This window comes from Paroedura picta, chromosome 14 (assembly GCF_049243985.1).
Source record: "Paroedura picta isolate Pp20150507F chromosome 14, Ppicta_v3.0, whole genome shotgun sequence".
NCBI lineage: Eukaryota > Metazoa > Chordata > Lepidosauria > Squamata > Gekkonidae > Paroedura > Paroedura picta.
In genome coordinates this window covers 8687412-8704755 of record NC_135382.1, presented here as the reverse complement: position 1 = coordinate 8704755, position 17344 = coordinate 8687412, and the positions used below count along the sequence as shown (strand labels likewise).

The window sequence follows — 17344 nt, the reverse complement described above, 5'->3', positions numbered from 1 at the left end:
TTTGTGGTTCATGTTCAGACATGTAAACCCTGACTTGAGCCAGGGAGTGCAGCCCAGGAAAAACTTGATTCAGCTGAATTTATAAACTGAGTCTTAGATCTCCATTGTGTGAGATGTCTAGCTATAACTGCAGGAGGAACTGCAGAGAGAGGGTAGTGGGACACATTTTTACTGACTTTGTTTATAACCCACCTCAATGAAGCCAAGAGTGGCTTTCCTCCTTCTCCTCTTATCCCTTTTATTCTCACAACAACCCTGTAAAGAGCCAGTTTGGTGTAGTGGTTAGGAGTGCGGACTTCTAATCTGGCATGCCAGGTTCAATTCTGCGCTCCCCCACATGCAGCCAGCTGGGTGACCTTGGGCTCGCCACGGCACTGATAAAACTGTTCTGACCGGGCAGTGATATCAGGGCTCTCTCAGCCTCACCAACCCCACAGGGTGTCTGTTGTGGGGAGAGGAATGGGAAGGCGACTGTAAGCCGCTTTGAGCCTCCTTCGGGTAGGGAAAAGCGGCATATAAGAACCAACTCTTCTTCTTCTAAAGTAGGTTAGACTTTGAGTGTGTGACTGGCTCATGGTCATCCAGTGAGCTTCCATGGCATGACTAGAGGTTCGAACCCTGAGCTCTCCCAGATTCTAGTCTGGCACTCTAATCACTTTCCCATATGTCCGTTCTTCTAGTTGGGACTGGTGTGTGTGAAAATGTCATTAATCAAGTAGATTCTATTCTGTTTTTGAGTAGGGCTGGAAAAAATATCTTGTCACCTTAACAGAAGTCTAACATTTGGAAATGGGCAGCTGAAGTTTTTCACACGATAGTGTGTTAAATAAGCCTCTGTTAAAAGGATGGGGGCATTTATTCCCTCTCTCCTGTTGGCAGTCATACATCATCACTCAGAAATATTTCTAATTCTTAACAGCTTTCTCCCCTTATATCCTGGTTGGAAAGCGAGAATGAACACATTATAATTTTAATTAAAATTATGTTTTCATGAAGGCCATAAATGAATTTGTTAATTAAAATGCTGGCAGTGATTAGTGGGAGAACAATATAGTTGATGAGACTCCTTCCGCTTATAGCTGTGCCTGTGCTTTCTAAAGTGAAGCACGTGGTGGGATCAGCTGAGAACTGTGAGGAGAACTCCTAGAATGATTCTTTCCTGCCTTCCTGTCCCACTCAAACCCGCTTGCACCCCCCCCCCCACACACACACATACAAACTGTCCCTGGAAGTAGTACTGGGGTAATGTAGGGGTCTGCATGAGGACAGGGGAATCAGCACAGACACACCCTCTGCCTGAAACTGACCCCGGAGTACAACATTTAGGATCCCATGAATCCATTCTGCTAGTGAAGGCACTTTACTCTGGTAGAAGGACCCTTTCCTAACTTCAGATGTGAGTGATTCCTCTAGTGTAGGGGTGGCCAAACTTTGTTTCCCAAATGTCCGTGGACAACAGTTACCATGGGGAGCCACAGTTTGGCCACCCCTGCTCTAGTGGGATGGATCAATGGGATGCAATCTGTTGATTAGTTTCAGATCCTATTGTCTTCTCTGTTTCTGTTTTAGGGTAGAAGACCATGATGACCTTACTCCTCTTTTCACAAGTCAGAATGATACTCTGAGAGAAACATATGGTGAATACTTTCTAGCTGAACTAATAGAAGCGCAAGATGATGAGAACGTTGCTGTGGTTTGTGAGGTGAGAGAGGAATGTTGTTGTGTTGCTTTCTAAGAGGATGGTGATATCTCCATGTGGGAGGTGGGGAAGTGACCTGGAATTAGTTCCGGTTCCACAGTGAGCCCTGATAACAGTGGTCAGTTCTATTGGAGACAAAGGAGGCTCCCTGCCATTCTTTCTTCTGTTGGATGTGAGGTGTTTGGAGCCTGTATAAACATCTTCTGCCATAATCTGAATTTCCATTCTGGTTAGTTGACTGTATGCTTGTGCCTTGGTTAAGTTCTAGACTTCTTGGATTTTAAAGCAGAGGCATCCTAATGTTTTCAAATCCTAGGGTGTGTGGGTGAGCCATCTTTCATGCCATTAAGAACATCACAGAAGCCATGCTGGATGAGGCCAATGTCCATTCAGTCCAACACTCTGTGTGTGGTCAAAACCCAGATGCCATCAGGAGGTCTACCACAGGGCCAGAATGCAGAAGCCCTCGCAAGCATCAAGAATCCAGAGCAGGGGTAGTCAAACTGCGGCCCTCCAGATGTCCATGGACTACAATTCCCAGGAGCCCCCTGCCAGCATTCGCTGGCAGGGGCTCCTGGGAATTGTAGTCCATGGACATCTGGAGGGCCACAGTTTGACTACCCCTGATCCAGAGCATCACTGCCACCCCCCTCCCCCAATTTCCCATCTAGACCTTGTGGCTAAGAGCCACGGATGGATCTCTGCTCCACAAACGTATCCAATCCTATCTTAAAGCTGTCTATACTTGCAGCTACTACCACTTTCTGCTGCAGTGAATTCCACGTCGGACTCACTGCTATGGGAAGTGGTGGCAGCTACAGGCAGGATTAGGAGGCAATCATCAATCCGAAAAGATCAGGGAAACTACCACAGAGCATTTGGGCAGGCTCCTTTTGTATTCCACCAACCTAGGCAATGTTATTGAAACTTGGAAACAACCAGTTAGCACAGGAACATGCTTCCTTCACAAACACGGCAGCCCCTTGGGCTCTCATCACTGCTATCCTTGGATGATGCACTTTGTTTTGTTGTGGCTTCATCAGCCCCACTGTTGAGTATATTGCCATGTGGCCTGAGATAGATGTCAGTTTGCCCTGCAAGAGAATGAAGCTGGCAAGTTCTTATTTTGCACATATGGTAGACAGATAGTTTAATCATGCTGTGCTGAGCCTCGGGCCTAAAAAGACATTGGTGCCAGGCAACTGCTGGGCTCCATCTTTGTTTAGCTAAGCAAATAAACAGTTGGTGGTGAGGACAGGGGAGAACTATGGGTACACCAGCTTGGTGTAGCGGTTAAGAATGGCGGCTTCTAATCTGGAGAGCTGGGTTTGATTCCCCAATCCTCCACATGCATCCAGCTGGAGGTCCTTGGGCAAGTCACTGTCCTGTTAGTGCTGTTCTCACAGAGCAGTTCTACCAGAGCTCTCTCAACCTCACCTGCCTCACAGGGTGTCTGTTGTGGGGAGAGGAGGGGGAAATATTGTAAGCCACTTTGGGACTCCTTCAGATAGTGAAAAGCAGAGTATAAAAGTCAACACTTCTTTTTTAAGGAGGCACTATTAGGCAGCTGTGTGAACCTGGTTATTTAAGAAACACTTCGTTAAGATTGTGTGGAAACTTAATGAATCTGTTGGGAAGTAAATTGTCTTGATTTCAACTGAAATCACAAATTATGAGAAATTATGACATTCCTTCATAGCTATCTGTCAGGGATACCTTAGCTACATTCCATAGATCTAGCTGGCAAAGTGTTTATTATTATTATTATTATTGATTTTTATAATGCCGCTCCCATAACTGGCTCATCCATACAATTAAAATCCCCATAAAACGATTAAAAACAATTTACACATCTGACAATGAGAATGGTGGTGACACAGTATAGCTCTCCCCCCCTATTCCAGGCATCGATCAATATTAGATTAAATAACAGCTAAAACAAAAACATAAGATGGAATAAAACCAGCTAGAGCAGTGGTCCACAACCTTTTTATCACCGGGGACCGGTCAACGCTTGACAATTTTACTGAGGCCCGGGGGGGGGGGGTAGTCTTTGCTGAGGGATGTCGCCACTGCCACCTGAGCCCCTGCTCCACTTTCTTTCCCACCGGTGCCCCTGACTTCCCGCTGCCCGCTGGGGGGCGCTGCCAGCAGCAGCTGTGCACTGTCATGCCGAGGAGGAGTCCCAAAAGCACCAAAGGTGAGCCGGTGGCAGAGTGGCAGGGCAGCCCCCGAGGCAACAGCCAGGGAGGAGGACGAGGAGGATCCGCAGCCCGATACCGACTGATCCATGGACCGGTACCGGTCCCTGGACTGGGGGTTGGGGACCACTGGGCTAGAGGATGAAATTAGGTTCCTCAACAGTCTAGCACTGCTGTCCAATAGGGCCTTAAGTGGGGGGGGGGACCCGAGTGAAAACCCCGGGGCTCCCACCCTGGTCTCAACCAAATGCCTGGCGGAAGAGCTCTGTTTTGCAGGCCTTGCGGAACTCAGAGAGTCAACAGGGCCCGCAGCTCATCTGGGAGCTCATTCCATGAGGTAGGGGCCAGGACCGAAAAAGCCCTGACCCTGGTTGAGGCCAAGTGGGCCTCCCGAGACCCCAGGACCTTCAGCAAATTCATACCTGCAGAGCAAAGTGCTCTGTGGGGGGCCTAAGGAGGCAAGTGGTTCCATAGGTTTTAGTCTGTCTGTAGCAGTAGAAAAGAGCAATGGTCCATTAGCATCTTAAAAATTTAAAGCATTGTGTCCCATGAGTCCCAAAGAGCGTGGAAGCTCATACCCTGCCACAAATTTTGTTAGTCTTTAAGGTACTATTACATAGGGTCACAGGACTTAGGTCACAGGACTGGAGTTGCTAGCAAATGGCCTCTCTTCCAACCAGTCCTGAAGCCCTGTTGGTTGCAGCACAAATAAATAGACCAGGGGTAGTCAAACTGCGGCCCTCCAGATGTCCGTGGACTACAATTCCCAGGAGCCCCTGCCAGCGAATGCTGGCAGGGGCTCCTGGGAATTGTAGTCCACGGACATCTGGAGGGCTGCAGTTTGACTACCCCTGAGATAGACGTTTAGAGAAAGTGGACTGTAAGGCACAGCTACGCCCCTGTTTAACCTTTCAAATGGAACTTTTGAGATTATGCCTTTTTGTGAGATGATAACCCCCTTTTTGTTTTGACATTTTCAGGAGGATGGCAAGGCAGTGGGCTTCATGAGTGTGTGCTCCCAAGTGAACATACAGTTACTTCATGACTGCTTCGACTTGGGTCCTTTCCACGGCCTCTGTAAACCGCACCCAGACGATGTTCTTAAGCTCCCAGAGGAGTCAAGCGACATAGGTGAAAATACCAAATGTTTGTAAGCTCTAGCCTTGCCTTGATTTGGGATTGTCATATATTTTCTTTATTCACATCTCTTATCTAACTTGGAGGGCCCAGGCTAGCCTGATCTTGTCAGCTTTTGGAGAGCTAAGCAGGTTGAGCCTGGTCAGTACTCAGATGGAAAGCCAACATGGAAGTCCAGTCACTACACAGGGGCAGGCAAGGACAAAGCACTTCTGTACATCTCTTGCACTGAAACCGTAAGGCAGGGATTCCCAACCAGGGCTCCTGGGGCTGCACGAACTCCCAGGGGCTCCCAAGGCTTTCCTCTATATCCTGCCTTAATGGATTCAGCCACACTTCCATCCTGGTTCCGGAGCTCTGTGAAGCCTGCAAAATATTCCAGGTTCCACTGTCAAAAGGTTGAAAAAGGCTGTTCTAAGAGGTTACCATAAGTTGGCTGTGACTTGACAGCTCTTTCTACCACCTCTTCTCTACAAACCCTGAGGCAGCAAAAAATAAGAATGAAAAAATATCTGAAATCCCTAAAAACACAATTCCCACCCTACACCAGTGCCTCAAATGCTAGAACTAGGAGCTCAGCAGATGCAGTTCCCACCGCTGAGAGGACTCCATGGTGGTCTGGCAAGCAGATGGTTCTCCAAGTAGCACATCCCCCATAGATCTCAGAGTCTAGACTGGGGCCCCAAGCCTTTTTGAGCCTGAGGGCACCTTTGGAATTCTGCCCGTGGATAATGGCCACAACCACAAAATGGTTGCCAATAGGAGGTGGAGCCAACTACAAAATGTCAGAGAATAAGGTTATGCATAACGCCAATAGCAACTCAGCATTTCAGGAAGAAACTCTGTGCAACAGGATGCCTCTTAAAATTGACATGGTTAAAAATATTTTCTTGCATACGTAACAACTCATCTTTAGTCATCCAATAAAGATCCTTACACTGCAGTGGCAACTGCTGCCCAAGCAACTTTTTAATATTCTGCATAGCCAATCAAAACTCTCACTGGGCAACCCCCTCCCCCACTGCTAACCCCGCCCCTCCCCACACACATACACTTCCAGTTTGGTGTAGTGGTTAGGAGTGCGGACTTCTAATCTGGCATGCCAGGTTCGATTCTGTGCTCCCCCACATGCAACCAGCTGGGTGACCTTGGGCTCGCCATGGCACTGATAAAACTGTTTTGACCAAGCATTGATAGACCAAGCTCTCTCAGCCTCACCCACCTCACAGGGTGTCTGTTGTGGGGAGAGGAAAGGGAAGGAGATTGTAAGCCGCTTTGAGCCTCCTTCGGGTAGGGAGAAGCGACATATAAGAACCAACTCCTCCTCCTCCTCCTCCTCCTCCTCCTTCTGCTTCTGCTTCTCCTTCTCCTTCTCCTCCTTCTCCTCCTCCTCCTCCTTCTTCTCCTTCTGCTTCTCCTTCTCCTTCTTCTAACTTTTGATGGAAGGTGTTGTTGGGTGCCCGGGTGCCTATAGCCATCACTTTTGGGAACCTTGGGACGGACATTCCAATTAGCTGCTCTTGGAAACCCCCACTGCTCTCTCTACTGGACTGGGGGAAAGTAGCCTTGTAGCAGCCAATAGTGAGGGAGCTCTCTGTACAGGGCAGGCTTTCTCATCCGGGGTTCCATGTAACCCTGCGGTTTTGTGACAGCCCTGGAACAGTTGCATAAATTGGACATGTATTTGAAACAAGAAAGAAAAGTGCAGAGAAAGAAAAAAAACATGATACTTTTTCAGTGACAAATATGTATACTATCACCAACTTGATGCTTGATCAAAAATTACAAGCTTACTTAGTCTAAAATTATAACAAATGATCTTCTTTCTTTTCTATTATTTAAATGCTCTCCTCACTCTTCTCAAATCTAAAAATTCTTCCCCCTTTAATCTTCAAAACCACAAATCATGAGTTAATTTTTCCCCTTTCATGCAAAAAGTCCATAAAAGGGGTTTCCAATTAGCACTTAATATAGTTTTTGTCTTTTCTCTAATCAAAGAAGTTAGTTTAGCCATCTCTGCAAATTCCAGTGTCATCCATTCATCTACTGTGAATGGTTTTCCATTTCTGAGCATAACTGCTGTTATCATATATACAAACAGAGTTCCATTACTATTTTCAAAATAGATCCAACAGTGCTTGAGAAAAGCTTCTGGTTTCAGTTGTAGATTACTCTTTAAAATCTTCTGTATCAATGAATGTATTTGTATTAAAAATTGGCTTTATTACAAGTCCACCACATACGATAAAATGTTCCATCTTGTTATTATTTTCAACACTTATTTGAAATATTTGTATACATTCTCCATGCAGCTGAAGTCAGCAGTATCCTAATGAGGGAAAGATCAGAAAGCCTAGGCACCCAAGATACAGATATCCAGGTAATATTAGCAATTATTCATTAGATTGACAATAATTTTTTTTAAAAATCTCTGAACAAATACATACATTATTTTTCAACTGAAATGTACAAAAAACTCAAAACAGTATATGCCATGAGATCCCAGAAAACCTTTGACTCATAGAAAGGGTGTTTTTGCTCAAGAGAGTTATCCTTCTGAAAATAGTGGAGCATGTTTGGATAAAACCTCATGGTTTGGATCCAGTGCACTGTGAATTTGATCTTCAGGACAGATAATGTGGACTGCATAAGAGCTTAAATATGACAGAATAGTACCTTCTCTGTGACACAGAAAAGCAACTTTCAATTATAGAAGGTGGTTTCTTTTTAGTATAGTTAGGTTTAGATTACTCCCTTCCCTCATGAAAGCTTTCCCTTGCCATTCCCCCCTGCACAGGCTGTCTGCCTTCATTAGTTGATCTTCTAATGATCTGCATGTGTTTGCAGCCAGGAAGGACTCTTCACCACAGCTCATCACTTCTCTTCTTGTCACATTACTCTGCCACATGACTGTATGTCACCTGACTTCCTGTCATTTATTCAGAGTTCAGTGTGGCCCATAATGCCACTAAGGATTAAAAATTGGTGGGCCTAGATTAGAGATGGTCATGAACTGGGAAGATATGGTTCAGTTTATGGTTCATGGCATGCCCAGTTTGCAAACCAGAACTGTCATAAACTTTTAAGGGCTAAATGAACCAGTTTGGTTTTGGAGATTTATGCTGTGGTAGAACAGCCCCCCTGACATGCTAGAGACACCAAATTCACAGGGCAATCTCTAACTGACTTTCCTCTGCCTGCCCTCCAAGTTTGGTGTCACTGTCCTCCATAGTTTTCAGTGGAGGGGAAAAAGCAGCAAAAAAGCAAGAGCAATCGAAGCTCAGCAGAACAGAATCAAAGACCCAGAAAATTTCTGCTATAGAAACAAAAGGAGGGGGGGGGGCATTTTTGCAAGCCCAGGAGAATTAGTGCAATGTACAGAGTGGCCACCAGTGCAATTAAAGAGTGCCCAGCAGAATCCAGTGCCATTGTGGCAAAGCCAACACAAAAGGACTAACGTAAAGTACAGAATCACAATTCAAACAAGGGGAAGTTGCAAGCCCATCAAAAAAACAGTTCAGTATACAAAAATGCTCAAAAGAACCTAGTGCCATTGCAGCAATGCAAGTAAAGGAGGACTAATGTCAAATCAGAGAATTCCTGCAGTACAAATTGAAGAAGGGGCATTTTGTCAAGCCCAGCACAACCAGTTCAGTGTACTGAATATCCACCAAAACCCAGTGGCACAGCAAGTTTAAGGCGACTGATCTCAAAGCACATTGTCACAAGAAATCCAATTGGGGGATGGATTTAATAAGCTCAGCACAACTGGTTACAATGTGCAGAATGGACAGCAGAACCCAGTGCCCCCAGTATTCCAAGCTTTAAGAAAGGATTGCTTTGAAAGCACAGAATCACAGCAAATTCTAGCTGGGGGGTGGAACTTTGCAAGCTCTGAGCAAGAAAACTGGAAGAGAACACAAAGAAACTCTGGCAAAGGGGCAAAATCCTCTTGAAACTAACAAGATTAATTTAAAACTGGCAAGAATGTTTTTAAGGCTGGAAAATCCTCCCCAACGCACCCCATTATTTTGAAGTTTTAAAAGAGACCATCTGCCTGGACATGTATCTATTTACAGGTTGCCACCCCCCCTCCACAAACTGCTAGTTGACCTGCCATGAACTGCAGTTCAGAAACCATAAACCAGTAAAAATTCATCATGACTTTTAGTTCCTAAGCTGGTTCATGCCTGACAAGAAAGGCTGATGTCCACTCCTTCAAAGGCCAGTTGTGATTCTATAATATCCTGTCATGTTTAGAGTAGATTAGCCACAATAGCTAAATGAAACCTCCATGTGCTCTGAGACAGCACATTCATGAATACTTGATCCAGGGGACAAACAGAGGAAGAGAGTTTCCTTCATGTTCTGGCTTGTATCCTCTTATCCTGCAGAGCCAAGTTTGAGACCTTCCCATAGTGTAGGGAGGCTTCTGCTAAAGGAGGGCCCCAAACTGGACTGAGTGGAGGGGTTGAGATACAAGCCCATATTGACAAACTTCCCAAGTATCTGGCTGAACACAATTAGAAACAAAATTATATTAATTCAGTTTTCCTTTGGTTCTTTAATAATTTTATACAAAAGTCATAAATGCTAAGTTGGATCCTATGTATCCTCTGGTAAAAGAAGAGGAGCTTGGTTTATTGTCCCTTGCTTCTCACTACTTGAAAGTGTCTCTAATTGGCTTACCATTCCACTCCCCATAACAGGCACCCTTTGAGGGAGGTGGGGCTGAGAGAGCCCTGAGAGAACCATGATTGGCCCAAGGTTACCCAACTGGCTGCATGTGGATGAGTGGGGAATCAAACCTGATTCTCCAGTTTAGAGCCTGCTACTCTTAACCACTACACCAAGCTGGCTCTCAAGCTGCTACATGGGATGTACAACAGCTTCTTCTACCAAGTGAAACTCCTTCCAATGAAGGAAACTATTACTGGTACCAGAATGGTAACCAACTTGTGCGGGGAAATGCTCAAGTGCATGACAACTATATATAAAATTTGTTAGGATAAACACAAGAAAGAATGTGTAACTCTCCCAGTTAAAGAATGGGGGATGGGACATAAAACTGGACTTGAACATACATGGTTTCCCAGTTTATTCCCATTCCACCCATTATCCGCCCCCAATCTTTTGTTTTCTCTCTGAAGTCAGATTTTAGATGGTAAACTCCTTGGGCCTATTGTCTGTAAAGAGCCATGCACAAGGATGGTGCTATATAAACAAAACAGTGCTCCATGCATGGCCTCTGGTGCTGCATATAATGATATGTTCAAGAGAAAAATTTACATATGCAGAGGGCATTCCTTCATAGGAATAATTTACATTACAAAAATTGCATTTAAACTGTTGCCTCTTTTGGCCTTTCAAAAATAAGAGCACAATTCAGCCAAGGGAGTAAAGTATTGATCCCCCCCCCTCCTGGACAGGTTTAGGTAAGGCTGTTGACTTATTTTCAAAGCAAACTCTTCATTGACGCTTCTCCCTCTCCCCAAGCTCTTAAATGCCTGTCTTTTATGTACTGTCCCTTTGAAAAGCTGCTTCTGTTTCCCTCCCCTCCCCCTTTTTCTAAGCATAGTTATAAACTTACTAGCAACATAATTCCAGCTTGGCACTATGCACCTAATAAGCTTTGGCTAGCACTCATGAAGGGAGGAGAGCGGCTGATCCTCAGCAGCAGAGTGCTTGCTTTGGATGTCTAAATCCCCAGGGTGAAATCACAGCATGTCCAGTGAAAGGATCCTAGGGGGACGGTGTTAGGAAAGGCATTTGAAGGGTGACTGTCCATTGAGTTAGACATGTTCATGAAAGCTAGCTCCTTAACAGTTACCAAGGGGCCTTGCACTCCCTTCCCATGGAAGGAAGGAGCACTCTGAACATTACAAAAAACATTGGGTGTTTTTTCAAGGAGTGAAAATCAGAGCTATTATCACATACTCTTGGGATGGGGTAGCTGCCTGGGCCCAGGGCTCCTGGTGGGCCCACTGCTGCTGACCCATGCACTTCCCCTGCCAGCTGCCTGTATGCCCTTCCCCTTCTGTGTGCTTGTAGTGCTTTGCTAGTTGTGCTTCAAGTTGCCCAGCATCACTGGGGAAAGGGACATGGTGCATAGAGGTGACACTGTTGGTGGCCATGGCTTTGGCATTCCTAGCAGCATGCATTGGGATCCTGGGGAAAGGGTAGTGTAAGATGTACAATAGGAGGATTTACAAGAGGGAGAAGAGGGGCACTCAGGCATGGAAGTGGAAAGGAATGAGGAGCGGCCTCATGGTGTAGTACATGGCCTCAAGAAGTAGTACAAGATAATTCATAAATTCAAGTAAACAATAGTAACAGTGATTTTAACTGGAACTAATGTTAGACCCTATGAGGCAATGTGAAACACTTGTCCTCCTCATATGATAATGCTCCAGGTTCGGAGAGCCCACCCCTACTCTTAACAGTTTCTGGGAGCAAATATGGGTTACCTAGCGAGTCCAGCAATGTGTTTCTTTCCCCACTGCACTCCAAGGAGAAGCTGGTGGGCACTGGAGCAGCAACAGTGTTCAAAAGGCCAGTAGTGCCACTAGATCTGCTGGGCTCTTTTAAGGAGCCATGCCTAGTAGCTGACTAGCAAGCTCAGAATATGACTAGGAGAATTCCCTTGTGTGGGATGAAGCCACACCCCCATCTCAAATCTCATGGCTATGGGGCTTCCTGGATGAGTGAGGACCCAGTCACTCTTTTAAAAGGAGAATTAGGCAGGGAGGACCTGCTATAGCTCTCTGTGCTAGGTTTGGGTAGGCCCAGCATAGAAGAGAAATGACACTTTCAGTGCCTAGGACAGAAGATGTGTAATGTCAGGCCCAAGCTAACGATGGGATGATTGGCAGCTGCCAACCAGCACTCCAGAAATATTCCCTTGAGAGATTTCTCCTGATAAATGTTATTACTGATAGATGTTATTACTTGGCCAAGTTGGGATATGTGGAGCAATTAATAAAAATCACAGCTTTAATCAAAGCTCCCTCGTATTCCACATCTATTCCTTATGGTAAAATCCTGTGGCTCAAATGTCATATCCTCTACCATGTCCCAGGAAGTCTGATCACCTTCTCTTAGATGCACCCCACCCCAGAATTTATTTCTAACTCTGGCAGCTCCAGCTTTTGGCAGTAATATTGTTTTTCTGGGTCAAGATTAGAAGAAAATTTAAACCATGGTTCCAAGAGTCCATCGGCTCTTTGCATGGCATCATGAAATCAAATGTAAATTTTGCTTTGTTAGCGAAAACTGAATTGAGCCGCAGTTGTTGGGGGGAGGGGGTTAGAACCACCTAGAAATCCATCTTGGCTGCTAGTGTCCTTCATCATGCCACTATTATAGACCAGTATCAATTCCAGAGTAGAAAGCACATTGCTCAGAATTTGTTTGTGCTTCTTTCAAAACGGCTAAGTATGTATAGATTGTGTTTGCCAGAGCATTTAATTTTATTTATATGTACTTCTCTAGGGCTTTAGCAAAGGTGGCTCCCCCACTCCGGCTTCAGAAACTACCATAGGTGGATCAGCAACAGAAAGTGGTCTTTCTAGGATAATAGAGGTAAGGTCTATAAGATTTTACAGTCTCAGTGATTCATATCTTACCATTATTGTTTTCTAGAGTTCTTTGTCCTGGTGAATTTCTATATCAAAGTTATAATGCAGTAGGAGGAGATTCTTCATTCCCAGTTGGAAAACAGTATTATAGAGAGGTGGGAACAGAGCTAGGCCACCTTCAATCCACCATATTTGTGGAGAGTGCTGTTCTGACTAGGTTGATGTGGCTTTTCTGATGGTGTGTGCGTGCGTGTGGGATGACATTTTTGGAACCAAAGACTGACATCTTTAAATTTTAGCTTCCACTGGTATGGCCTAAGGCCTGAACTAAGATGGCATTTTGGTAACATTTTGAAGAACTGGTTGTGATTTTGAGTAATCCAAGACCAGAACAAAATTAATCAGGCTCCAACTCTGTGGAAGGGAGCCCAGAGATGGATGGAGGGGGCCCCAGAGATTTCATTGGGTGCTTGTTTGTTCTGGCCGAAGGCCTGGTGGGAGAGTTCCGTATTGCAGGCCCTGCAGAACTTAGATAGTTACATCAGGGTCTAAACTTGCAGCTCATTCCACTAGGCCGTCTCTGAAATGGGTCTGGCTGTAGTTGAGGCCAGATGCACTTCCTTTGGAACCACCAACATGTTAGTATTAGAAAACCTTAATATCCTTCTGGGCATAGTGGGAGAGATGGTCCCTTAGATATGCAGAGGCCAGGCTGGGTATGGCCTTGAAAGTTAAATGCAGCGCCTTAAACTTAATCTGGAGTTCAACTGGCAACCAATGCAGCTGTTGGATCGTAGGTTGTAGATGAGTCCTTTATGGTGCCCTAGTGGGGGCTTGTGCAGTTCCATTTTGTATCAGCTACAGTTTCCAGGTCAAGCTTAGAGCATAGAGCAAGTTACAGTAATCTAACCTGAAGGTGACCATTGCATGGATATCTGTGGCTAGGTTTTCCGTGGTCAGGTAGGGCATTAGTAGCTTTGCCTGGCAAAGATGGAAAATTGCCTGGGATGCTACAGTCTCCATTGTAAGGGAGGTGTTGAAGATCACTCCCAAATTCCTGACAGTTACATTTCCTCTGGTTACATTCCTCTTATTTCTTGTCTTTGAACAACTTCACATGTTTGGGACAGAGAAGTTCACTTTAGCTACAGCATTTCCCCCCACATAGTCTTCAGCGAAAGATGGAAGGGAGATGTTTTTGTAAACACTCATTAAGCACACGCTGGGGAGTCTCCAATATTTGGTCTTTACAACTTGGATGGATTATCTGTTTGTTCCAGCTCCATACTCCAGCAGTTGTTTGGCTGGTTCCAAAATCCTGATATATGCTTTTCCATGTCTCTTCAAAATCTACCATTTTCTATTGCAACCTACTTTTCCACATTTGTTCCTTTATACATTTTCTTCTCCTTATTGTCTTATTTTTCTTCCTGTTTCAGATACTGATTTTTTTCAGTTTCACAAATAAACAGTATCGCATACTTGGTTTCTTCACTTTTAATATTTAGTCTAGCCTGTCCTTTTCATTTCAGGCAAGTGTGCTGAGTTGCCTTAGTGTACATAATTTATCGTTTGTTTTCTTGAGCCTGCTGAATAGTGTCTGTATTTTTCAGCACTCTGATTGCACTGGATTTGTTTCTGAGCCTTGCCTTGAACATATGGTGAGATAATCGGATTAAACCTTGGGGGGAAGACTGGCTTGGCTTCAGATGTAGTGCCAGTTCATTGCTATGACCATGTTCAATGTCTTTTCTTCAGCACCAGAATTCTGTATTCATTTAGCTTAATTCAGCTTGGCATCCATGTATTGTTTTTGGTAGAGATATTTTTCAGCACATGTAGTGTGAATGTTTGGGATCCAGCTTGGTTCTCATGTGTCACATTCAAGTTGATGTTTCAAGGTTGATAGTTGTAAAAATCCCTCCCTTCTAATGTCTGACTTCTGAACCGATGGGCAAGGCTTATTAAACAATTGCATAACCAAAATGGCATTATGAATTCTTTCTGCTTCTGTTGTTTCATTTGCAAGGGCCTGATTTTGCCAAGAATTTGAATGTGTATTTGTTTTGTGGCTGTACTGCTTTTCCAAGATATATATTTTCTCTCAAGGAAATAACTTTTACAAATCTTTCTGTAATTTTAAAAGTTCTTCCGAATTATAAATGCATATGATTTCTGTGAGTTTAAGGGTAGTGATCAAAATATTAAGACATCCAACTTTAAATTTAAAAGACTCATATCTTACCCCAGAGGGACAGACCAGAACCAATGGAATGAAATTAATTCAAAAGAAATTCCGTCTAAACATCCGGAAGAAGTTCCTGACAAATATAGCGGTTTCTCATTGGAACAGGCTTCCTCGGGAGGTGGTGGGTTCTCCATCTTTGGAAATTTTTAAACAGAGGCTGGATAGCCATCTGATGGAGAGGCTGATTCTGTGAAAGCTTAAGGGGGTGGCAGGTTAGAGTGGATGAGCCATAGGGTTGTGAGTGTCCTGCATAGTGCAGGGAGTTGGACTCTATTATTCTATGATCTCATAGTTTCATGTTCCTTGCAAATACATTGAAAAGATTGTAGTTGGAGTGGGATGGGGATGAAAAATCTGTTCATATATTATATATTATTGTCATTAAATAAAACCATGTCCTGTCCTGGATAGCCAGGCTAGCCTGATGTCATCAGATCTCGGAAGCAAAGCAAGGTCAGCCCTGATCAGTATTTGGATGGGAGACCGCTCAGGAGATCCAGGGTTGCTATATAGAGACAGGCAATGGCAAACCATCTCTGGACGTCTCTTGCCTTGAAACCCCCACGGGGGTTACTATCTGTTGGCTGCGGCAGGCCCAAACCAAACAGCGCTTCACCAGGAGGCGACAGTCCAAACTGAGCCACCCCACTCAGTGTGCCTCTCTAAGCAGGTGCTTGGCTGGCTTGGGTGCAGAAGCAGCCTTGTTCATGATCATGGTCCTGCCAGCTATTTTTCTCCTTCAGACCTATGAAGAAGAAGAAGAAGAAGAGTTGGTTCTTATATGCCGCTTTTCCCTACCCAAAGGAGGCTCAAAGCGGCTTCCAGTCGCCTTCCCTTTCCTCTCCCCACAACAGACACCCTGTGGGGTGGGTGAGGCTGAGAGAGCCCTGAGATCACTGCTCGGTCAGAACAGTTTTATCAGTGCTGTGGCGAGTCCAAGATCACCCAGCTGGTTGCATGTGGGGGAGCGCAGAATCGAACCCGGCATGCCAGATTAGAAGTCCGCCCTCCTAACCGTTACACCAAACTGGCTCTCTATGTAGCTTTTCCCTCCCAGGATACAGCAGCCCTAACTGCAGACTCCCAAAAACTCTGTGAGTGTGTGTGTGAGGGAGAGAGGGAAACACGGTGGAGAAAAGCTGCACAGAGCTCTTCAGGACATGTGGTTTGGCTCAAGTGGACCAAAAAAGTATTTTGTATTATAAGCAAGCATTCTTCATTGCTGCATAATGCTATTTTTTTTGGTTCCTTCTGACTGCAGGCAGAGGCAGTATTGTCTGTGCCTTCATTGGAACAGATAGTAGACAATGAGCAAGAAAAGGCTTGGAAAGGCTTGGACACTCTGAGTGTGGACAGAGAGGCTTTCCGCCCAATCTACAGAGGAGCACTCAACGCTTTCTGCATTCAGCTGTTTTGTATCAATGAGCAACATGAAACAAGGTGAGCACAGAACAAAACCTCAGCATTTCATCTTGTGGGATTAAAGGGGTTTTCCTTTTATGTTCTTACTTCCTTTGAATTCTCACTATTGTATACAGTGTTGTATAGGGGTTAGAGCAGGCTATCTCAACCGGGGTTATGTGAAACCTTGGGTTTCGTGGCGGCCCTGCAAGGGTTTCCTGAATTTAGTGGGAATTAATTTTTAAATGTTTTTAAAATCTGTTAAACATTTATCAGCTGATATGACCATATATGACCATGTCACACCCCCCCCCAAATGGCCAATGAATGGCCTGGAAGGGGTGGGAAAAGGAGGGGCCCCGGGTGGGTGTGTACACAGCTATGCTTCCAAACCATATTCTGCATGATCACACTACTTTTGGGGTTTCTCAAAGCCTGAAGAATGTTTCCAGCTTGGTGTAGTGAAATTAGCTTAGAGGGATATGAATCCCATTCAGTATTAGCCTACAAGTCCAAGTCCAAGGGGCGCTACAGGCAAGCATAGAACTCACTGCTCTATCTGTTTGCAATCCCATTGCTCAGGCCTTCTTCCTAAAATTTTCCAACATAGCTTTAATAGTAATTAATGCTTATTTCCCTCCTTGCCTGGACCAGCAAAACTTGCACTTCCATTGGAGCCGCTTCACAATATTTCTTGAGGACCTTGACTGAAATGCTGCTTGCAGGAGATTTCAACGCAAGGATAGGCAAAGATGGTCCTGCACTCTCAAGGGCACAGGGCTTGGGCCCAGATGAACCCCTACCCAATTGTCTTTCTGATACAAGACATTCCAAAGACTCTCATATAAATAATGCCGGAATCTCATTTGCCAAATTTTGCATATGTTTTGACAGATTGATACTAAATGGCTCGTTCCCCCAAGATCATCCTGGGGAATTCACATTTGCCTCTGGGAGAGGTAGCAGTGTGATTGACTATGTATTGTTTCCCCCTGCTTTGAAAGGCCAATTAGAGGTATTTCATATTGGAGACTGCACTGATAGCGATCACCTCCCACTGATATTGACCATCAAGACATCT

General features: G+C 44.8%; 1 protein-coding gene across 4 annotated transcripts in view; it reads left to right on the top strand.

Moving 5' to 3' along the window:
• The window catches only part of CFAP61 (cilia and flagella associated protein 61), a 177596-nt gene that overhangs the window by 28106 nt on the left and 132146 nt on the right, over positions 1 to 17344 (top strand). For all 4 annotated transcript variants that reach the window (XM_077310336.1, XM_077310337.1, XM_077310338.1 and 1 more), the window contains 5 exons: positions 1570 to 1702; positions 4881 to 5031; positions 7350 to 7417; positions 12529 to 12618; positions 16124 to 16302. In XM_077310336.1, the coding sequence (XP_077166451.1) occupies positions 1570 to 1702; positions 4881 to 5031; positions 7350 to 7417; positions 12529 to 12618; positions 16124 to 16302 (621 nt within the window). The remainder of the gene's footprint in view (positions 1 to 1569; positions 1703 to 4880; positions 5032 to 7349; positions 7418 to 12528; positions 12619 to 16123; positions 16303 to 17344) is intronic.